This window comes from Typopeltis vanoorti, chromosome 6 (assembly GCF_054136105.1).
Source record: "Typopeltis vanoorti isolate ZY-2024b chromosome 6, IOZ_Tvanoo_1.0, whole genome shotgun sequence".
In the NCBI taxonomy this organism is placed as follows: domain Eukaryota; kingdom Metazoa; phylum Arthropoda; class Arachnida; order Uropygi; family Thelyphonidae; genus Typopeltis; species Typopeltis vanoorti.
The window spans coordinates 64,307,479-64,332,927 of record NC_143554.1 but is presented as its reverse complement, the minus strand read 5'-3'; the positions used below and the strand labels follow the sequence as shown (position 1 = coordinate 64,332,927).

Sequence of the window (25,449 nt, the reverse complement as noted above, 5' to 3'; positions counted from 1 at the left end):
ACAATTTTCCTCCAAATCAGTCTGTTACTTGTCAAGACTCCAACATTATCGGATCTTATATTTCTATCGTCTAAGGCACTTTGCACCGTATCAATCCACCTATATCTTGGTCTTCCTCTGGGTCGTTTTCCTGCCAACCTGGCAGAGAACACTTATTTTGCTAATCTTTCCTCTCCCATTCTATTTAAGTGACCATACCACCTGAGATTAGCTCTACTAACACATTCCTGGATGCTGACAATGTCAAGTTCTTTCCTAATATCCTCATTTTTAATATGATATTGCCATTGATGCCATCTGTTCACGCCTCTAATCTTTCTCAGGACTCTCATATCTGCGGTCTCTAGTCTTTGGTCAAGTGTTTTACTTCTGACCCAGCTCTCAGATCCATAAGTTAAAACTGGTTTGAACACTGTCTTGTATACAGCTAATTTAGTGTTCCGACTAATTTCTTTTTTATTCCATTTGAATTTATTCAATTGACTTCCCACCATACCAGCTTTGCTGATTCCGTTGTCTATTTCTATATTTAATTTACCATCTTCAGTGAAAATCGTGCCTAAGTAGCTGAAATGTTTTACTTGTTCCACAAGTTCTCCATTCACAACACAGTTGACATTTTCAATGATTCTGCCTATTTTCATTGTCTTTGTCTTTTTATTGCTGACCTTCATACTATATCTATTACAACAGCTATTCAATTTAGTCAGAGAATCTTGCAGACTTGTAGCGGATTGATTTAGAAGTATAACATCATCCGCATAAAGCAAAGAGCTGATATTAACATCTCCAATTTTGATATCAGGTTTAATACCACATTCCTTCATAATGTGATCCATATAGATAATGAATAACAGAGGGGATAATGTACATCCTTGTCTCACACCAGATTTAACATTAAACCATCTTCCTGTACTTCCTTCAATTCTAACTGCTGACTTACAACTCAAATAAAGACTAAGTATTGCTTGATATAATGCCCCATTGACACCATATAACTGCAGCGTATTGAATAGCTTCTCTCTTGGCACCTTGTCATATGCCTTTTCCAAATCGACAAAACTTAAATACAGATCTTTGTTATATTCCCATGCTTTCTCGACTATTTGTTGTAAAGTGAAGATCTGATCCTGACAGCCTCTATTTGGCCTGAATCCAGCTTGTTCTTCACCAAGTTTTCTTCCACAATTCTTCTCAACCGTTTCTCAAGTATACTTGCATAGATCTTGCCAGGAACACTCAGTAGGGAAATACCTCTGTAATTCTCACATTCAGTTTTATTTCCCTTTTTATATATGGGTACTATGAGAGCTCTACTCCAATCATCAGGAATTCGTCCCTCTGTCCAGGCTTTCTGAACTATGCAGTGCAACCACTGTAAGACTCTTATACCACCATGCTTCAGCATTTCTGGTCGAATATCATCTACTCCTGCTGCCTTTCCACATTTCAAGAGCCTTTGATGGCTTTTTCTACTTCAAGTATGGATATGTAATCCTGACTGCATGCCTGGTCAGTGTTTTTTATCACTGTGCTGTCATCACTGCTTGTTTCATTTAGCAGTTTTTCAAAGTAATTACTCCATACTTCAAGGATATCTTTTTCTCCTGTTTTCATGTCACCTTTATCATCTCTAATTCCTTTTACAGCACTCTTTCCTCCATTCCTAAGCTTCTTCAACAACCTCCAGAATATTTTGCCACCTTCTTGATATTTATTTTCTATATTCTTGCCAAAGTCCTCCCATGACTTTTGTTTAGCTAGTTTTACACACTGTTTAGCTTTCTTACATTTGTCTCTGTATTCTCTAAGAGTAAAAGCTGACTTATTTGCCAGGAACTTTTGATATGCTTTCTTCTTTTCCTTCACTGCCTCTTTAACTTCCTGTGTCCACCAGGGAGTTCTGATTTTTTTATCCTTGCACACAACCTCACCACATGCCTCTCTGGCAGAATCAATCAATGTTTTCTTCAGAGTTTGCCACTGAATTTCCAAGGTTTGATTCCTGTTCTCAAACTCTTTCATTTTTTCTTCAATAATCTTTGTGTATTTTAGTCTACAGTTCACATCTGAGAGCTGCTCAACTTTTATTCGCTTTAAAACTTTCTCACATGTTTTTCTTTTCAATATGAAATTCAATTTTATCCTGCTCAAGACTAAATAGTGATCACTTCCAATTTCAAATCCTCTGTACACTCTGGTGTCTTGCACCAGGGAGAAAACATCACTATCAACAATAACATAGTCAATGAGACTTTTCTTATTCCTAGCCTCTTCTCTCCATGTGAATTTGTGCACATTTTTATGTTGGAACATGGTGTTAGTAATAACAAGTCCATGTCCTGAGCAGAAATCCAACAGATATTTGCCATTATTATTAGCTTTGCTCTTTCCTCCAAATTTTCCCAAAATATTTTTGTATGTCTCACAATCATTTCCTACTCTGCTATTTAGATCCCCAACAAGGACCAACTTTTCATTTTTCATTGTGTCAGTTAATTTTTCTATAGCCTCAAAAAATTCCTCCACTTCTACCTTAGTAGAACCTTCTGTGGGACCATAGGCACAAATAAGTCTCATTGTCCAGTTCCCAATTCTCATATTTGTCCACATTACTCTACTTGAGACTGACTGCCATTCAAGAAGATTAGCCTCGTATTTTGTGTTGAATACTATGGCTACTCCTTTTCATTGATTGTCATTGCCTGAATATAACATTTTGTATTTATTGCTCAGAAAGATCTCACCAGTTTTGGTCTTTTTTGTTTCAGTCACCCCCTATTATGTCGATCTGGTACTTATCTAATTCCTCAGCTAGCTCCATTTCTTTGCCATTCAGGCTTCTTACGTTGATAGTACTGATCTTTAACTCTGGTGATGTTGAGTTGGGGTTTATTTTCAGATTTGTTCCAGTAGCTGACTTTTCGCTGTTCGCCCTGGTTCCCTGGCGAAAACAACGGGGACCTTGTTTAACCGGGCGACGCCCCAGCCGGCATGAAATTTTGTCATGTTGTACCATCATTTTCTATTTTGGTTTAACCAATAAGAATACAATTTGGTCGGCTAAATCCCAAATTGCCAGCTCATCCTCGTTCGTTCAGTATCAAAGTAGATACCCAACAGGGTGCACCACGAGAAGGTGAGGATTGGACATTAGGTCAGAAGCCCTGGTCGGTTCTCCGCATTCCTTTAAAGGCTATGTGGAGGTCTCCTCTCAGTTATACAGCTTTGACCCTTAAGCACCCCCATTTGTTTAAATGATTAAAGAAAATCTTTCATACTATTCCACAACCTACCCTCAGTATGCCTCCTCAGAAATTTTGTCAGAACATCAAGAAAATGTTCAATGCCCTTGATACAAATAAGTGCTCTGATATCCTGCCAAGGTTATTAAACCTGGAATCCTTTATATGATCTACTTTGACACAAGATTGCACAAGAGCTTACACCCATCCCACTCATCTGGCTTCTACACTACAGCACATAAAAGCAACCTCCTAAAAAGATAGGTAAGTCAGCCATCAAACAATCACTCCATTGCCCTCCTCTCAATACTCTTGGGGGGGGGATAATAAGTTCAGCATGCCTCCTTAAGTGGATGATACAATAGGGAATGCTTGAGTGGCTCCTCCTAGAAACATGGTGATGACACTGTTATAGTTAGGAATCCCCGTAAAGTGCCCTTATATTTCTTGCACAGAATTGTAGAGATTTGATGGGATGAATGAACAATATACTCTACCAGTGATATGAAAGATTCCCAAATAGAGCTAGCATGGGATCGTAATATTTAGAAATAGGATATTTTAAGTTAATTGTAAGGTAGAATAAGCTAGGTTAAGATGGGATCAGTGATAATTTAATTTGCTTGGTCAAGTCCATTATCAGATAAAGGTAAGCATTTGACTGGCTGACTTCTCTGCTGCTAGCAAGGTAACCTGAATGCCATTAGGTTCTTAATGTGGGATAATAATGACTGAATTCTTTTTGAAAGTTTATTTTTCACTTGGTTAGAGTATAATAAATTTAGTTTAATCCTTTATCCAAGTGTGAGCAAACAAAGTTTGCGCCTGAAAGTATCTTCAGGACTGGGGTAAGGTGGTACAACACCAGGGCACTCCTTGCAAAGGTGGAGCAAGCTACCAACCCTCCTATCTTAGTATCTCCCATAATGCAAAACACATCTCCTCTCGTTTCGACCTTTATTGAGGTCTCTTCAGTGGGAGTCTGGGTAGTGGCCCTTCCCTTAATACATCACATTATACAGATCTGCAAGGAGATGTGTTTTGCATTATGGGAGATACTGAGATAGGAGGGTTGGTAGCTTGCTCCACCTTTGCAAGGAGTGCCCTGGTGTTGTACCACCTTACCCCAGTCCTGAAGATACTTTCAGGCGCAAACTTTGTTTGCTCACACTTGGATAAAGGATTAAACTAAATTTATTATAATGACTGAATTCCTCAAAGCTAGAATCGCATCTGGCCACTGTATCACATGTTGAAAGGCAGAGTTGCTGTCATACTGTTACAGAGCAAACACCTGGTAATGAGGCCACTAGACTGTAAGAATTAAGGCAGCTGTTGAGACTATGTGGTGGCAGCTGCTTCCTACACTGCACCATACTGCAATCTACTGGGATTCAAATTATAGGCCAATTTGTGTGTCTGGAGTTTTGTTAGGGTATTAGAGAGGTTGGTAAGGACTAGGATTCAGAATTGGGTTGATAATAGCAATATTCTCTGATGGTCAGCATGGCTTTTAAGGTAAGGTCATGTTTTTTTTAGCAATCTACTTATGTACAACAAGGTGATAAGTTCATTGGATATGGGAGATGTACATATGCAGAAACTTGAATGGATTCAAGGTATGGTTTGATGATCTATTTTGGATGAAAGTGTAGACCTATGTTGAGTCATTTGACTCCATTGAGGTCTGATGTTATTAATAATAAAAGTGATGGAGAAAGTCATCAACAACTAGTTTCATCACAAAGTTAGAAATCCATTGCTTAATCAATGATCATCAATATGACCTGTCAAGTGGATTGCCAGCTTCTTCTCTGATCATTCACTGCATGCATGGTCTCTTCTCATCTGATTTTTCCCATCAATGTGTGGATAGTCCAAGGCCTTGTGCTTTCACCTACACTCTTTCTCCTATACAAGTGACCTCTTGCTGAGGTCAAATTCTATTCATAGCTATGCTGATGACAGTACACTCCAATCCTCATAATATTATTGCTAAAAATAGAGGCATAAGCAGACTTGTTCTGAATGGTGTTTCTGACTTAGCACTACCATACTAAAGATGGCCAAGAAATGTGGACAAAGATTTTGCTTAAAAAGAGAAAAATAATTATTACGAGTTTGATTTTTAGCATATTGCTGGCTGTAGGTTAAAAAAAAAAAAGTATGATTTCTTGAAATGAAGGATGAAAAAAAAACAAGCTTTAGGGAAAGTATACTTCAATTGATAAAAGAAAACAAAATTATCTCTTTCCCCCTCAAAAAAATGGATTAAAATATCACTTTTGCAGATATATGAACTCATCTCTAATGCCTTTTCATTCCCTATATAGAGTATGTGGCATTAAAGTGATAAGGGTGATAGATAGCATGCTTTCTTGAAGTTCACAGAACAAAACATGAGATATAATGGCTGGAGAAAAAGTAAGAGGAGGAGACGTGAGGAGGGGGGGAGCAAAAGAGAGAATAAGGATTGAATTTTTGTATAGTGATTACTTGAGAAGAGTGATGAAATCATGTTTCCCTGGGGCCAAAATTAAGGATGCAGAGAGAGAGGGAAAGTGAAAGGGATTATTCTTTTGGCTGGTATGAATGACCTAGCAGATGAGAACAGTGAGAAATTAAAAATTGTTAGTCCACTTCCACAGTATGATAGAGGTAAGCTAAGACAAAGAACTATAATTGCAAATGAGTAGAGTAAGTTTGATGGATGGATGGAAGAACTTGTACAAGGTGGATTGTTTACATTTAAATGGAAAGGGAGTTCAGTGACTGTTTGGAAGTACAGAATCAAAAGATGTTTGGCCATTGATTACAATCAGATTGCTGATGCTTAGCAAAAAAAAAAAAAAAAATGCATCTGGAGATAATGACTAATTAAGTTTATTAAGCCAATATTTTGTTTTGGTCATCAAGGCATTAGCAGGAAGGCAAACTGAGTATGAAAGACAGGATCCTACAGTCCTAAGTGCAGCATTTATGGGTGCTGTGATCTCAAAATAAAGATCATCCAATTTTTTTTGTAAAGTGAGACATATGAATTTATTTAGATTTAGTGAATGTTGTAATGCTGTGGCAGATTCTAAACATAATCTCTCTCCCTTTCTGATTTATATTTGCTTCTGTTATAAAAGGGAGGTTTTGTTCCATTGGATCTAGTGATTCATGTCCATGGGCCTGATCCTATTTGGCATGAACCCAGTTTGTTCTTCCACAGTTTTTCTTAGCACTTCTCATACTTGTATAAATCTTACCTCATTGAAGAAGCCAATTAGACATAATAGCAAAATCAGAAGAAACATTTTTATTAATAAAGGACTTGGGATTAAATTAAAAAGGAGACTATTATTACATGGCTGTAAGACTTGAACTTTAATGAAAAAGTTCTAAACATGTTTCAAGAAGAGAGAAATGAAGAGGACTTCATTTCTTTGAGGCATGGAGAAGACTGTAGAAAGAAAAAAGCCAAATGGCAGATCAAGAATTTCCCATATATGCAACTTAACAATAATAACTGGAGTTATGAGCTATGAAGAAATAAAATGGAAGGCACTGGACAGGATGTAATGGCCTACTATTACCACACCAATCTTCATATCGATGAGAAGATGAAATCTTACTTGGAATACTCAGCAGAGAAATTTCACTTTTTTCCCTTTTTATAGATAGGGACTATGAGAGATCTACTCCAATCTAAAATTTGACTTCTTGACCAGACATTCTGAATTATGGTGTAAAACTTTTATACCTCTACATACATCAAAAACCTGAAATTTGAAGGTTTTTGATGGCTTTTTCTACTTTATGCACTGATATTATTATTATCTAAGACCTCCAGGGCTACAAGGACTCATCGAGGGAGGCTGTAAATTACCCAACCCAGCTATCATACCTACCCCTGATTTCATTCACACTAGATACGCTCACTGCCCGTAAGGGCAAATTATTCCACTCACTGCTCTCCGGGACAAAAACCTAGCTCTTAACCCTTTCTTGACTGAGAACAACCTTAACTTCCATGGATGCTCCCGTGTTCTCTCCCCACCTTCCATATAACGAAAAATTTCATCAGTTGAAATGCTATAACACCCATTCAAAAGTTTATAGACCTCTATTATATCACCCCCTCTTTCTCCTGTTAACCAGAGTCTGTAATCCACATACTCACAATCCGGATATAATCTTTGTAACTCTTCTTTGCATCCTTTCCACAGCTTCTTTATCCCCTTGGAACCCGGGAGACCAAATCTGTGCACAGTAATCCAAGTGTGGTCTTATCAAAGCCTTATAAAGAGGTAAAATTACTTCTTTATCCTTACATGTCAAGGTTCGCTTCAACATACCAATTATCCTCTGAGTTGTATTTGCAACTTTTGCTGTGTGACCTTTGAACTTTAAATTCTTATCCATCAATACACCAAGATCCCTGCTAATATAATATGCCACTGGAACTCTAATCACGCCAAAGTGCATAACTTTACACTTACTAACATTAAACTGACAGCCATTTTCGTTAGCCCAGATTTCCAGTCTATTCAAATCATTTTGTAATTTCCGAATATCAGTAGCATCCCTGATTGTCCTACCTATCTTTGCATCATCAGCAAACAATTGCAAATCTGACCCTGCTTGATGTCATTAATGTATAGATTGAACAATAATGGCCCAAGGACTGAACCCTTAGGTACACCACTGGTTACCTTAAATCTGTCAGATTTACATCCACTGTATACCACTTTTTGATATCTGTCTGTCAACCATCCCCTGATCAAGTCAATAGATTATGTTTTAGTCCCATATTCTCCAGTTTACACAACAGCCTATCATGTGGTATCCTATCAAATGCCTTAGAAAAATCCAACATTATCATAGTGTATCCATTCCCTTTATCCAATTCGGCCGTAATATCGTTATAAAATATGAGCAAATTGCTAAAACATGACCTTCCTTTAGTAAACCCATGCTGTTCCTCGCACAGTATAGAATGCTTGTCTACCCATTTCTGTATGCGAGTTATTACCAAAAAAAAAAAAAAATCAGCTAACGCCTTTTTTATTCCCGTATACGGGAGTAGGCGAGGCCATTTAGCCCTATCTAACTTTTGGAGACTGAGTGGGCAGTTCAATCTCCACTGGTACCCAATCAGAGATAGATGGCCCAAGGCTATCACTAATTAAGCGGTATGCAGTGAAGTGAGATGGCTCAAATGTGCCGCCATCTCGTGGTCCCTAACCCTAACACAATATATTTACTGTCTGAAATAATGTGGGTTCTACGGTCGATTTTCTTGAGTTTACAGGACGAAAAACCCGAGTTTCCGGGAGGAAAAACCTGCTTGCCCGTGCCAGAGATCGACTAACTCGGGAACCGGTCGAAAAAAGGCTTAGAAAAATTTCCTCTAGTCGCCGACTAGACTCGAAACCAAGTCTTCCTTCATGCGGCCAAGCGCCGTGGTGTGTAAACGCCACATCCACATTCTCTAAAATCTTTACTACCACACCAGAGATACTAATAGGTCGGTAGTTAGACACATCAGTTTTTGCTCCACCCTTCTGTAATGGAACTATATTACATTCCTGTGGTATCATTCCTGAGCTAAGACTCAAGTTATACAAATGTGTGAAAGGACTAGCCAATTCAGCTGAACATTCTTTTGACAAATTATCCAGGTTATGCAAGAGCTCTTAACCTCATTTTCATGAACCCGTAACTCTTCATCTAACGTAGCAGTAGCACCATGCTACATACACAGGGTTGATATATCTTAGCAAAGTGAGCACTCATTAACTGAACAATCTCCTTAGCTTCTGACACTTGTGTACCATCTGCATTCAATAAAGTTATTCTTCCACATTCGTGCTTTCTTTTGCTTGAGCCATAATGATAAAATTCTTTTGGATTGCCTTTAGCTTGCATGGCCAATTTCTTTTCATACTCTGTTTTAGCTTTTCTCACAATACTCGTTACTTTTCTGGCCTGAGCTTTATATATTTCATAACTCCTCTCACGCTTATCCTCACGATATTCTTTCCACATCAAAAATAGCCATATTCTTAACAGAGATCCCTTCTGATGCTATGAGCAAATCCAACACTCTGACCTCGAGTTCCTTCTTTCACATGTTGCTTGAGAAAGTTATCTCGCAACAATTTAATAAATTCCTGTTCTTTCTGATCATGAGATTTCTCTTCTACCCAATCAGTGTTTGGAAAATTAAAGTCACCCATAATGATCATTCCCTTGGTACCCATAAGGCTAAATTGGCGATGCATTTCTTCGTCCCCTACAACTGAGCTGCCAGGTCTGTAGCAACACCCCACCATATATTTCATTCTGTTAACCTCCACTTCACACCAAATACTCAAACTCATTGCTTTCTTGTATTTCTACCCTAACTGGACTTAAGTCATCTGATATCATTAGTAGCACTCCTCCTCCTCTCCTATCTCTTCTGTCATTCCTAAAAATAGCATATCTGTTACACTCGACCCCACTTACCATATCTGATTCTGATAGCCAGGTTTCACTAATGCCAACAATCTTATGCCACATCGTATTCAATAAAGCAACAAACTCAACTCCTTTGTTTCTAATGCTTCTAGCATTTGTGTATAGACATAATGAATTATGACCTAGCCTATTCTTATAATTAAATATGAAATGTACTTGGTCTTGTTCTAGAATTTCTCTTTTTCCTCCCCAGACATACTTAAAAGGTCCAAACCCAAAGCAATATTTTTCCACTCCTTTGCCACATACATAACCATGTCCAAAGGCATTCATATCTTTATCTCATTTGTATACCATAGTTGAACTTTCACACACATTTTCCTCATTCCTCCCTTGATGATCTAGTTTCCCTGACTCTCTGCATTAAGTCTTATATCAAGAAGTAATTTATCCAGACTTCTGATGCCAAATGAATTCAAGTGCAGGCCATCATTCTTATACAAATCTTTTCTGCCATCAAACACACCCCACACATCTAAAAACTCGCATCCATATCTTCTACGTAGCCTGCACTTGAAATCATTTGCTATCATCACCCTCCTTCTTAATTCAGTACTATCAGATCTAGGTAGTAATCCTACAATTTTTACTCTTTCACATTTCTTTCTCGCTTCTTCAAACAGACCTTTCATATTTTCTCTCCTACTATGTTTGTCACCACTTAAATTATTTGTACCTACCAGCACTACCATTTCTTTTACATTTCGTTTGTCATATTTTTAATTTTCGCTCCCAGGAAACTAGAAGTGGTAACTCCCTTGGCAAGTGCAAATTTTAAAATTGAGTCACCATACCATATTACCTCTTTTTTCTTAGATATTAACACACTTACCTTGTTGTTATCAATATTTTGATTACCAACTTCAGTATTTTCCTATTCTGTCGAAGTTTAAACAAACGTTTTTCCATGTTTTCCAATTCCCTGGTGGATTTCCTAATAATTTCTTTTAACCAAGCTATTTCTAATGTCAGCGTATCCTCAGATAAATTATTATCATCACTGCAGCAGTGTTTTTGTTCAGGACAAACGCTCTCCTAAGTAGCAACTTTAGCTTTAGTCACGCCTTGTTACGATGAGTTTTTGGTGCCATTTTCAAGAATAGTAAAATCTAATAATTTCTCTTAAATTATGTTATAAAACACTTTAGTACAATAACTATACTAATAAAACTACAATAATATACTAAAAATACATAATGTAAATCTAAGAAAATACTTAATAAATCAACAAAAATTACAAATCTCTCAGGAGCTCTCTGACAGTGTCTTTTCACCTGCTGGCTTGACACCCTCCTCATTGCATTCCTACTGTTTTCTGCCACTTCTGGTTTCATTTAGCAACCACTGAAGATATTTTCCTCCATTTCTAAGCTTCTTAAATAGCCTCCAGAACTTTTTTGCCAACTTTAATACGGTTTTACTTATGTAATTTTTTTATTAGCAGAGAATTTCATCTTAGTGTCAACAGCATCTTCGCTATGACTTTCAAATTAAAAACTAGAACAGAAACCAAAAGATTCAACAATGAAAACATGTGAACTACATGTACATGATATAGTGCGACATGGTCCTAATAAAATAAATTTACCAAGAATTCATTAATTTAAAAAAAAAAATTTCTGGAATTTGTGGAAAAGGGATAACTTAAGTCCATCACTTCTGTTTAGATTTGGATGATGTAGCAAGCTTTCACAACTTTCCATGATAATTATAATAAATTTAGTTTAATCCTTTATCCAAGTGTAAGCAAACAAAGTTTGCACCTGAAGTATCTTCAGGACTGAGGCAACTTGTAGCAAAGGTTGACCAAGCTCTCATCACTCCTTGTCTCAGTATCTCCCATAACTCTCTCCCATAATTGCTGTAAATTTTTTATAGTCTAACCAAGTGGGAAAAAACTTTCAACATCTTTCTCTAAATCCAGAGTAATTTAATAATAAGATAAGACGCCTTTTGGCAACTCATATAGGTAAATATAACTTCTTCATTGCTTCCACCTTAGTATCACCCTCTGGGTCTGGTTCCCACTGACGAGACCTCAATAAAGGTCGAAACCGGTCTGGGTAGTGGCCCTTCCCTTAATGCATTAGCATTATACATGTCTGCAAGGAGATGTGCTTTGCATTATGGGAGATACTAAGACAGGTAGTGATGAGAGCTTGGTCCACCTTTACCACAAGTTGCCTCAGTCCTTAAGATACTTCAGGTGCAAACTTTGTTTGCTTATACTTGGATAAAGGATTAAACTAAATTTATTATAGTCTAACCAAGTGGAAAATAAACTTCCAACGTCTTTCTCTAATTCCATGATAATTACTTTCATGGAGAGTCTTCTTCTTCCAAAAAATTTGATGCTTGATAGTTGTGGGAGGACTAGGGGACATCCATGGAAACTGGGCAAAAGTGTGGTTAGTAAAGGTGTTAGAGCTGGGTTCTTTACTTTTAGAGTAGTGAATGAGTGGAATGCGCTCCCTGAGTCTGTAGGGGATGCTGTGACAGTGAATGAGTTTAAGGCGAGGTATGATAGATACTGTATGAATGTCAGATAGTTGTGATGAATATGATTTGGGGCCTCCCTCGATGAGTCTAATGACTCCCTGGAGTTGCCCGTAATAATAGTAATAATAGTAATATTTTGCAAGTCCTGTAGTCTAGGTGTTAATCAAAATCTCTAACTACTTGTACTTGTAGAAGAACTCCCACCACACTGTACTCTACTGAGACCCATCTTCTGGGGGGGGGGGGGAATTGGCTCCCAGGGAGTAGTAGTATAAGTTCTAAGATTTAATAATTTAAGCTTAATCAGGATAGGAAAGAGATCTGATGTGCTTGGTCAAATTATCACTGTGCAGTAGACGTAACTAGTAACTTGCAGTTACTAGTTACGTCTACTGCAGGATTGTAATTGAATGCCTTTAGATCCAAATAGGACAGTTGTACAAGGCTACCAACCAACGGATTATGACTGAATGTCTCTAAGAATCCCATCTACTGCATCAATACTGCTCATGCCTTGCACACTGAAAGGCAATGCTAGCTGAAGTTGCATTTGTACTGTTAGTACAATGAGGCCAGCTAGCATGCAAGCATTAAGGTCCCAAGTCATCTGCAGACAACCTAGGTACTAGTCTCAATCATGCTTAGAAGAGCAGCTGCCATACTGCGATCTATTGTGTGATATCAAACTCAACCCAGTTTTTCCCATTGTATACATTCTGTGCAAACATATTTCCCCATCTCTTACCTACCACATTTTTAACTGACAGGAGTGTACATCATCAATAGGCTACATAATTGAAAGAAAGAAATGGTATAATAATACTCACAGTATATCAGAAAAGTATTTCAAACTCAAAAACTTCAAACCACAAATAACTCAGGCTAAATGTATTCTAAATTATAATAAAATCCCTAATGATTAATATCAAAACTTTTTTTATACCTCAGTATCTTATTCTTCACACTTATGAGGGTTGTTCGATAAGTCCGTGCAAAAATGAAGAAAGCATTTTTTTCTGGTGGGGGGGGGGAACAAAAATTTTTTATTTTTCAACATAGTCTCCTTTGAGGTCTATACACTTAGTCCAATGATGCTCGAGTTTTTTGATCCCATCCATATAGTATGATTTGTCCAACTCTTCAAAATAGGCAGTTGTTTTGACAATGACCACTTTGATGAAAATCTCTTTCCTGACAGCCATTGTTCAGAAACAGGTAGTAGGAGTCTCAGGGAGCCAAATCTGGAGAGTAGGGGGGGGGAGATGCAAAAGGACTTTGTAGCGTAAATCTAACAATTTTGCAGTCAGAATTGCAGAAGAGTGAGTGGGTGCGTTGTCGTAGTGAAAAAGAATCTTCTTTTTCACCAAGTGTGGTTGTTTTTTTCTTTATTTCATTATTTAAATGATCCAGCAAAGAAGCATAATACACTCCGGTAATTGCTTTGCCCTTTTCCAAGAAGTTTTTTTAAGATTATGCCACGAGCATCCCATAAGACAGTGGCCATAACCTTTCCTGCTGAAGGAACAATTTTTCACTTTCTTTGGTGCAGATTCCCTGCTTGCAACCCATTGTTTTGACTGTTCTTGGTCTCAGGCTGGTAGTGATGAATCCTTATTTCATCCACTGTTATGACACAATGCAAAAATTCCTCTGGATTCAGTTGAAACAGCTTCAAGCTGTCCTTGCAACAGTTCACACATTGACACTTTTGATCCAGTGAAATGGGTTTTGGGGTTATACAATATTAGCATGGATAAAAGGATGGCTGACTGACAGATATCAAAAAGTGGTATGGGGGTGGGGGGGGGGGATTCTGAGTCTGCAAGGTTTAAGGTAACAAGTGGTGTACCACAAGGATCAGTGCTTGGTCTACTGTTTATTCAGTCTGTACATTAATGATATTAGGAAGGATTTGAGAAGTGACATACAGTTATTTGCTGATGATGCAAAGATGGGTAGAGCATCAGGAATGCTGCTGATATGCAGTCTTTGCAGAATGATTTGAATAGGCTGGAATTGTGGGCATGAGAAAATGGGTGTCTGTTTAATGTCAGCAAATGTAAAGTCATTCACTTCATCATGATTAGATGTCATATTATATTGGTCGGATTAGGATAGAAGAAACTGATGAGGCTAGGAATCATGGAGTGTTAATAGATAGGAAGTTGAAGTTTAGGGGCAATGTGGCAAACATTGCAAATACAACTCAAAAGATAATTGCAATGCCGAAACAAACATTCACATGTAATGATAAGGATGTTATTTTGCCTCTTTTGCCTTGATAAGACCTCACTTGGACTATTGTGCACAGGTCTGGTCTCCTGGTTTCCATTGTGATTCTGATATATTGGAAAGAGTACAAAGAAGGTTAAAAATGATATCAGGATTGTGGAATACTGATTTTGAAGACAGATTGAGAATTTGTAGACTGCAGATACTAGCAAACAGGGTGATATGATTGAGACTTACAAACTTCTGAAAGGATCATACAGGATTTCAACTGATGGAAATTTTTCAATTTATGGAGGGTGGGGAAAGGACGAGAGGGCATCCTTGGAAGCTGAAAATGAAGGCTGCCGAGATGGGTGTGAGGGCTAGATTTTCTCTCAGAGGGTGGTGTTGGATTGGAATGGTGTTGTGTCCTGAATAAGCTATGAAATGTTTATTATAAAATATTCAGGTCACAACCTTAAATACAACTAAGGCAGAGAATATGGAATGTTGGCAATAGGACAAGTGTAAGCTGTTTACAAGTACAAAACACTTAAAATTTAGGAATTTCATGAATTTGTATAATAATCTTTTATATTTTATATATAATCTGTATTAAGTATGAACCAGATATAGAGATCCATTTGAAAAAGCCAGTCTCTAGTACTAAATTAACAAGGCCTATGAGTCAGAGTTCAAGGGTCACCTTTGCCGTCCTGCATTGAGGGAGAGAAGTATTGGAAAAGGAAACTTAAGCATCTTCCAAGAAAGGAAGGCAGACACACGTGCGAAAAAAAATAGAGGGGATCTAAGGTGATCGACGTTAGCACACGTTACCACGTTGCCGTGAATCGCGAAGTTCAAGATTTGCTGAGAGGAAAGAGTTAAACAAAAAGGCCTTTCAAGCACGATTCCAGATCTTTTTTTCCTGGATTCCTGGTTCCTGATCTCTCGGATAGTGGTCGAGCTCATCGTCGGGGAAGTTTCCTGGCCAGTAGCAGAAGGCATTTAGTTCGTCTGTCGTAGCATTCGTATTGGGCCAAGCTATGTCCGTGCTCTAGGATAGCTGTGCGTTGTCGTGCGATGGAGGAACTAAATTGATGCCGTCCATTCAAGGCAACGTTACCGTGCCCCCCCCCCCCACCACCCCAGTTTTCCCACGGAGATTCTACTCGCACAGATTTTTCGGAAGATATCCTCTAAAGCGACTGTAGTGAAGGCCTTGATGACCACACAAGGCAGGAACAAGTCTTAAGAATTCACAGACAGACATGGTAATGTAGACTTTTGAAATACTAATTCCAGTTATAGAAGAGTGTGAATTCCTTGTGAGGACATTTGTATTGGACTGAACTTAAAGGACTGTAAGAGTAGCCTACAACTAGGCATAGGTCCGAACCAGTGTTAAGATTTGTAAGACTTTGCCCATGAGGTCGAGAAGATATCTGATTACGTTAAACTTATTGTGTAAACTGATATCAGAATGGCATGATGATGACCTATGAATTTTATACTTTATGATTGTATTAGTGTTCTGTGTGATTAGTACAAATTAATTAGAGCCTTTGAACTAAATTGAGTGCTACCATACTAACCTGCTTGAATTGTATTATTATGTATCACCTTAAAGCTCATTAAATTGTTTCATTCATGTACTTGCCTGATCTGCTTATGTTATATGAATTCAAAACTACCGCTCATAAAATCATCAACGAACTAAGCAGGATAAACCCATGAGTATAAATATATTAAGCGAGCCACGACTGTGAGAAAGAAATAAGCAAGTGGAGGAATAAGATTAATCTTCATCAAATTATCATTGTCTCTCTGAAGGGGTCACCCTGAGCAAGAATCCTTTCTATCCTAGGTATTAGCTGGTGCAGTAAAAGAAATAAATGTGTTAATACTTATAGGGTGAACTCCGTCAGATTGTTGTGTGATAAATTGACGTTAAGAGCATAGAGAGGCCAATAAGACTACAGAGATCCTAAGAAATATATTAATTTGATAAGAGACAAAAGAGTTACATACATGTGTGAGAGAGAAAGGAAAAATAAGTAAAGATTAGTGGTGAGCTTACTACAAGAACGAGAATAGGATAAAAGAAAGATATAAAACAATAGAAGTTAATCTAAACGATTAGAGTATAAACGTATTATAACAAATAAGTAGAGAGATAAATAATAAAAGAGAAGCATAATAACAAATGGCACAGCCTGCAGGATGTGATTCGATCGAGAAAGAAAAAAAAAAAAAACTAACAAATAGATCAATCACAGTGAGTTGGTTTTTGAATTCATATCAGGCAGGAATTAAAATATTAATTAGAATATTTAATAACAATTTAGTGTGAGCCAAAGTTCCAACATGAACAATGAGGAATTTTTTAGATCTATAAATCCTGCTCAGGTATTTCCACAATATTCTTGGGAAGACACTGATGATGTGGTATCCTACTTCGAATATATTGAAGAATTAGAAAGCTTATCCGTTGGAGTGATTTCCAATTACTCGTAATTTTACGTAGTAAATTGGTGGGTAAGGCTGAAGCTTACCTATCCTCCTCCCCCATGATGAGAAAAACCACAGAGTACCTAGAATTCAAGCAACTAATAACATCTAGGTACTCTCCAAGGGAAAAGGGTCCCGAGGTTTTAAGAAAGTTGTACTGCTGCATACAAGAGAATGGTGAAGGAGTGATGAAGTTTCTAAACAGAATATTGTCCATAACTAAAGAAATGAGAATATCCTCCCCAGAAGAGGAATCCCATCTGGTTGGCCTTCCAACAGTTTAGGGTCGGTTTAAGAAATGAATTAAGGAAGGTAATATTTAAGAAAGAAGCACAAGAGTTGGATGGATGTTTGGCTCTAGCCATAAAACGAGAGGGGATCGTAGAGGAAATGACTCGTTCCTCACTCCTAAGGATGAAAATTAAAGAAAAACAGTTAATAGGCCCTGAAGAAAAATTTTTCCCATAAGGGAATTCTGGCTTAATGGCTTCCAGTATGTGTGAAACGAGAATAGAGAAAACTGCAAGTAAACTAACAATGAAGAATAAAAATAAGACAAAGGGAGAACATAAAATGCAATCAGTCTCAATAGTGAAGGTGGGAAAAGAACGACCTCTGTCCCTGGTAGAATTCTCAGTTGGAGGAATTCCCTGTAAATTTCTCCTCGACACCGAAGCTAATATATCCGTAATTCCAACTCGACACCGGAGCTAATATATCCGTAATTCCAACTCAGTTAGTCAAGGAATTCCAAACCGATAGTTATAATAACCTTACTGAGTTGTCCGAGCCTATCAAGATCATGTATTGCAAAAGTTGAGCTTTGTTCAACATTAAAGGTCAATACTAAAATCTCTATACCTTGTTTCCCTTTTGAATCCACACATGAATTGGTTGTACTTCCTGACGTGGCAGACACCAAGAGTCAAGTGATACTGGGTCTCGACTTTCTTGAGGAGAATCAATTCGTGTGTGACTTCTCAAATAGGACACTATCATTGTGTGGGAAGAAGTACAAGCCTGAGAGCCCAACAAGGCCAATTAGTGAGAGGGAAATGACCATGGAAATTGAAGCTAACGATAATAGTGGGAATACTGATTTGTGGAGAAGAAAGCTGACCTCAGAAGCTTGTAGACACTCAAACTCAGAGCATGACAGGATTCTCATAGAGAAGTTTTTTTGAGTCAGTCTTCCGTGATTATCCTAAGGTGTTCACAGAAGACGTCAGTTCCCTGTCGTGCACAAAGAAAATCCAACATGCTGTCGAGGTCACCTCTGACACACCTGTATACGTAAGGCAGTACCAGACACCCCTCAAGCACATGGACAATCTCAAGAAGCTACTGCTAGAATATGAAAGGGCTGGAATTATAGAGAGGTCAAGTTCCCGATGGAACAGCCCTTTCATACTAGTAGAGAAACCCAATGGTGGGCTGAGATTCGTCCTGGATTTGAGGGAGGTGAACAAGGTAACAAAACCCATTGACTTCCCTGTCTGCAGAATTGAGGATTTGTTGATAGGATTGGAAGGAGCTGAATATTTCTCAAAATTAGACTTAAACTCAGGCTACTTCCAAATCCCTCTGAGGGAGGAGGACAGGAAGTACTTTGCTTTCACCACCAGATGGCAGAAATACCAAATGTGCCGCCTACCTCAGGGTGCTAGGAACTCGGCCATGAGCTTCCAATCTTTGATGAACTCTGTTCTGTTAGAGATGTTGGGAGAGGGAGTAATATGCTTCCAGGATGATCTCCTGGTTTATTCATCCAGTGTTGAAGAGCACTGTAGATTGTTGGCTGAGGTAATGAAGAGACTGAACGAAACTCGACTTTCTTTGAAGTATTCGAAATGCAGGTTCTTCCTCAAAGAAGTGGAATATCTTGATATGGTAAGTAAGAATGGGATAAAACCTACTGTAATAATATATCTGCCATCTTAAAGGCCAAAATTCCCACCACCATAAGACAGGTCAGAAGATATCTTGGCATGGTAAATTTTTACTGAAGGTTTATCCTAGAATGTTCGAAGTTAATGGAGCCCATAGTTCTGCTGACAAAAAAGGGAAAGAGAGCAACAGCAAGCGCATCATCTTCTAAACCTTGCTCTAACGCAATCTCCAGCATTGATGTATCCAAAACTGGGACAGACGTTCTATCTTTCAGCAGACACCTCCTTTGATACGATAAGCCCATCGCTTTCATCAGCAGAAAGCTCTCCATTTCTGAGTTAAACTACTCAGTAATAGAAAAGGAGGCGCTGGCAATAGTCTATGCCTTGCGGATGTTCAAATACATGCTCCTAGGCCAACAATGCATCCTGCGATCCGATCACAAACCTCTCTCATTCATTTCTTCAATGAAAGACAAGAACCAGAGGATCATCCGGTGGGCATTGGAGATGCAGGAGTTTAACTTAAAGGTGGAATATATTCCTGGATCAAAAAACGTGGTTGCGAATGATCTATCCAGATCATTGGGCTCGGATCATAAAGATAGTGAGAGTTCAGGGAATAATGCCTTTCCTTTCGTGCTAAGAGTAAATGTATTAAACAAGAACAGTCACTCCCCTTGAGCACCAGATTTGGGAGAAGCACCACAGAAGTGGTGCTTCTCCCAAATCTGGTAGTACGAGAACAGAAGAAGGATCTAAATTGGGGAAAGGTGTATGAGAAAATTTTAAAGAGAGATAAGTCCTTTGACACAGAGTCATTTGATCACACCCATTGACTAGGATGGTCTCCTGCTTTCCAAACACAATGTTACAGGAAAATGGAAGGATAGAATTGTGGTTCCAGCGACAATGATCCCATGGGTGCTCCACACCTTTCATGATGCTGATCTGGCAGGTCATCAAGGGGTGTTCAGAACATGGAACAGAATTCGTGATAGATATCTTTGGAAGGGAATGAGGAGGGATGTTTAGACATATGTGGCCTCTTGCCATTTGTGCCAGAAGAAATCCAGTGTGTTGGGAAAAGCCCCCTTACAGTCGATCCCAATCCCCAGGCGCCCCTTTCAAGCCATAGCTATGGACACCGTGGGCCCTCTTCCGGTTACCAAGAAAGGAAACAGGTATATACTGGTGTTCATAGATATGTTCTCACGATATCCAGAGGCCGTGGCGATTAAGGATCAATCTGCTCGGAATGTGGCACAAAAATTCTTTAAAATCATCATTTCTAGATACAGGACACCTGAAACTCTCCTCTCCAATCGAGGTTCCAACTTTACTGCTGAGGTAATGCTTCAGCTATGCAAACTGCTGAAAATAAAGAAGCTGTTCACCACCCCTTACCATCCCCAAAGTAATGGGATGTGTGAACGAATGAACAGAACATTGAAGCTCACCCTCTCGAATAGGGATACTTTTCTGGCACACACCTTGTTTGCATGCAGAACAGCTTTGCACACAACAATAAAGGAGGCCCCTGCTGTGGTCCTTTATGGGTTTGAACCAAACTTTCCTAGTGACTTCAGAGATTCCCAAATGGATTCAGGTTTCCCGGACATCGACGATTATTTGAACAACTTAATTGGTGAGAATAAGATGGCTTATGAAATGGTGGTTAGCTCTAGTGAGGAATGTTCCCAACGGGCTAGAAACTATGCAAACAAGTTAAGAAAGTTCAAGGACTTGAATCCAGGGGACCTTGTCCTACTAGAACAAGGATCCATAAATAAGAAGGGAGGAAAATTTGGGAGAAGTGCTGCTGGCCCTTATGAGATCCTGGAAAAGTTATCCCCTGTGACAATAAAGATCATGGAAAGATCCAAAGGAGCAAAAACCCTGATAGTTCATTCAGACCGAATAAAACTTTACAGGACCAGGCCTGATAGGCTGGTGTGTCAAGGTGACTCACTAGAGAGTGTCTACAGAAAAGGAGGTAGAATTATGCATCAAAACAGGGAGAGGAATAACACTAAGCCCATCAAGGGAAGAAACATTATTGATGCTAACCTCAAGGATGAAGAGGATCACACTACTACTATCTGGTCAGATAGATATAATCACCACAGAGAGAATGAAAGGAAGGCTGGCCTGAACAACCAAACATCGCCGATGTCTGGGGGAGAAAAACACTACAATGAAAATGGAACAGATGAATCCACTCAATCCAGATATAATCTAAGGCCAAGACCCATCAATAGGAGCAAACCTTCAGGTGAAATACTGTGCACATGTCAAGAAGAACACACAGAGACAAATCCTCCAGTAAATCAGGTTTTCTGTGAAAAGGGAAATTCCCAGGATATCTCTATCGACTCAGGGATGCTAAAAGTGGATAAAATACAATTTAAAAACTCAAAAGTCAGTCTAAATGAAAGGGGACACCAAGTAAACCTAGCTTCCTTCACGACAAGAAACTGGACAGGATCCGATGCCTCCAGTTCACAAGACAATATTTTGGAAGGAATGAAACATCTAAAATAGTGGGCAGAAACATATCCACTGACAGAAGGGTTACCCCAGCATATAAGAGGAAAAGAAGAATGGGGTCTAGGGTAGTAAGCAGTGAAAATGAGAAGCGATCTTCAATAAGTTCCTTGATCAAAAGAAAAAAAAGAAGGGAGAGGAAAACACATCATCAGGAAGGGGAAAATAGAAGACAAGAAGTACGGGGTTGTAAAAGAAAATTTTAGAGTAAAATTTCTCTAAGAAAGGAGGGGACCTATGTTGTGTCCTGAATAAGCTATGAAATGTTTATTATAAAATATTCAGGTCACAACCTTAAATACAACTAAGGCAGAGAATATGGAACGTTGGCAATAGGATAAGTGTAAGCTGTTTACAAGTACAAAACACTTAAAATTTAGGAATTTCATGAATTTGTATAATAAGCTTTTATATTTTATATATAATCTGTATTAAGTATGAACCAGATATAGAGATCCATGTAAGCTGGCAAATCCATTTGAAAAAGCCAGCCTCTAGTACTAAATTAGCAAGGCCTATGAGTCAGAGTTCAAGGGTCACCTTTGCCGTCCTGCACTGAGGGAGAGAAGTATTGGAAAAGGAAACCTAAGCATCTTCCAAGAAAGGAAGGCAGACACACGTGTGAAAAAAAATAGAGGGGAGCTAAGGTGATCGACGTTAGCACACGTGACCACGTTGCCGTGAATCGCGAAGTTCAAGATTTGCCGAGAGGAAAGAGTTAAACAAAAAGGCCTTGCAAGCACGATTCCAGATCTTTTTTTCCTGGATTCCTGGTTCCTGAGCTCGTCGTCGGGGAAGTTTCCTGACCAGTCGCGGAAGGCATTTAGTTCGTCTGTCGTAGCGTTCGTATTGGGCCAAGCTATGTCCGTGTTCTAGGATAGCTGTGCGTTGTCGTGCGACGGAGGAACTAAATTGATGCCGTCCATTCAAGGCGACGTTACCGTGCCACCCCCCAGTTTTCCCCACGGAGATTCTACTCGCACAGATTTTTCGGAAGATATCCTCTAAAGCGACTTTATTGAAGGCCTTGATGACCAGACAAGGCAGGAACAAGTCTTAAGAATTCACGGACAGACATGGTAATGTAGACTTTTGAAATACTAATTCCAGTTATAGAAGAGTGTGAATTCCTTGTGAGGACATTTGTATTGGACTGAACTTAAGGGACTGTAAGAGTAGCCTACAACTAGGCATAGATCTGAACCAGTGTTAAGATTTGTTTGCCCACGAGGTCGAGTAGATATCTGATTATGTTAAACTTAATGTGTAAATTGATGGCCACGTGTATCAGAATGGCATGATGATGACCTATGAATTTTATACTTTATGATTGAATTAGTGTTATTTGCAATTTAGTATGTGTGATTAGTACAAAATAATTAGAGCCTTTGAACTAAATTGAGTGCTACCATATTAACCTGCTTGAATTGTATTATTATGTATCACATTAAATTGTTTCATTCATGTACTTGCCTGATCTACTTATGTTATATGAATTCAAAACTACTGCTCATAAAATCATCAATGAACTAAGCAGGATAAACCCATGAGTATAAATATATTAAGCGAGCCACGACTGTGAGAAAGAAATAAGCAAGCGGAGGAATAAGATTAATCTTGATCAAATTATCATTGTCTCTCTGAAGGGGTCACCCTGAACAAGAATCCTTTCTATCCTAGGAATTAGCTGGTGCAGCAAAAGAAATAAATGTGTTAATACTTATAGGGTGAACTCCATCAGATTGTTGTGTGATAAATTGACATTTAGAGCATAGAGAGGCCAATAAGACTGCAGAGATCCTAAGAAATATATTAAATTGATAAGAGACAAAAGAGTTGCATACATGTGTGAGAGAGAAAGTAAAGATTAGTGGTGAGCTTACTACAAGAACGAGGATAGGATATAAGGAAGCATAATAACAAATGGCGCAGCCAGTAGGATAAAAGAAAGATATAAAACAATAGAAGTTAATCTAAACAATTAGAGTATAAATGTATTATAACAAATAAGTAGAGATATAAATAATAAAAGAGAAGCATAATAACAATGGATTGCCATTGGATGTTGTGAGTGCAAGCAGTGTGAATGAATTCAAGAATAAGTATGATAGCTGGTGTGTGTGTAGTATGTGGCCTCCCTCGATGAGTCTCTGACTCCATGGAGGTCTCTCTTAATAATAATAATAAATGTTCATGTAAATATTATGTTCGCAGTCATTTGAGATGCCACAGCCTTAGCAATTTCATGCACCTTCACTCTTCTATCATCCATCACCATATCATGCATTTTTTCAATAATTTCTGGAGTAGTGACCTCAACAGGGTATCCAGAACGTTCAGCATCACTTGTGCTCATATGGCCACTTCGAAAGTTACTAAACCACTTATAAACCATTCTAATTGAAGGTGCAGACTCACCATAATGTTTATCAAACTTAGGTTTTGTTTTATGAGCCATTTTGCTGTCAAAAGTAATGTTTATTCACTACATGAAATTCTTTCTCATCCATTTTTCACAAATCAAGGTACTTGATTGACTCAAATGAATTCCAAACACAGAGTAATAGATCTATCTGAGTGAAACTTAGTGCAATCCTCGATACATACTGGTGGCACCATCTCCTAGACTTTGCACAGACTTATTGAACAGCCCTCATAGAGGATGAAGAGATTTCTTTTTCCTCATAGAGGAAAAAAATATGGAACAAAAGATTACATTTCTGATCAACAGGAAATAAACCACATCATCATAACCTCAAGTACCCAGTTATTTTTAATACTGTGTGTTGCATAATTATTTAGCATATACTAAATGTCTGAGACATCAGATTGTAAATTTTGATAAATGAAAATGTTACTAATATAAATCCCACTTCCAAAGGAAAAAAGTCTTACCTGCTGGTGGAAATTTTTTTTCAGGTCTTGAACATTCCCAAGCCCAATCATCTGGAATAAGATGCTGAGTTAGATAAATAAATTTATCAAGGGGACAGTATTCCTCACACAAAGGAAGAATGAGCAAATGTGGCGTTTGAAATGGCTGTTGCTCAGGATTACTGGCATTCAAATACAAAAGACGTATAGAATGTGGTATATTCTTTACATTTTCATGTAGTTCCAGAATAATAGTAGCACAATAAGGAGGTTGTAAATAATTAAACACACCCAGTGCATTTAATAAGGCTGCTAATACAGAATCATGCTAGAAAAAAAAATGTTTCTGACTGAAATATGAACATACAGAAATGAATTAATTTTTTCAATTATGAAGAAAAAATAATATAGCCAGCATAATAATAAAATAGAATAAAATAAAATAGCCAGTATAAGTTGGAGGAATATGATGCTCCCAAGTCAGTGCAACTATGTCCAGGTGATATGGCAGAGTTTGAAAGAGGCCATGTTGCAGCCCTATCCAGTGGTGCACCCAGAGTGGGGGCTGGGCACCCCTCCCCCCAAAGAAAAGGAAAAAACACTAGAAAATTTTCCAAAAATCTTTTCCTAATTAAAATTCAATTTTTTTTATTTATGTTGTGTCGTGTCTTCTATTTCTATACTATTTATGAATTAGCGATCACCGCAAATGCTCAGTCATAGGTCGTATGCGATGCGTAGTGTGTATTTGCAAATCGTCTACTCAACTCTCCCCCCCCCAAGGTTAAATCCTGAGCGCTTGGCCCCCTCCAAGATTAAATCCCGAATGTGCCACTGGCCCTATCTCTTAGTTGTTGACAAAATTGGGCCATCCCAGGTCAACAGTCAGTGATACCATACTGAGAGGGAAGCACAGGGAGTCACAACTGCATTGTGCTACCCCACAGAATATGACTGTAGGGTGCTTCGAAAGATAATATGCACATGCCATTTGTCGGCTAACACTTTGAAAGAAGAGTTCCACTCATCAACTAGAACACAAATCTGCACAAAAACATTCAGAATTGAGGCTTACAACATGGGTTTACATGACAGGACTGCAAGCCCCAACATGCAGTGTTGTCCTCAGTGGCTCAAAGAGCATGTACACTGGGATGCAAAAG

At 38.4% G+C, this 25,449-nt stretch overlaps 1 protein-coding gene across 2 annotated transcripts in view; it reads right to left on the bottom strand.

Annotated features, from left to right (window-relative positions):
- The window catches only part of LOC150105499 (prostatic acid phosphatase-like), a 381,909-nt gene that overhangs the window by 149,998 nt on the left and 206,462 nt on the right, over positions 1-25,449 (bottom strand). For both annotated transcript variants that reach the window (XM_090394218.1, XM_090394219.1), the window contains exon 9: positions 24,308-24,614. In XM_090394218.1, the coding sequence (XP_090250344.1) occupies positions 24,308-24,614 (307 nt within the window). The remainder of the gene's footprint in view (positions 1-24,307; positions 24,615-25,449) is intronic.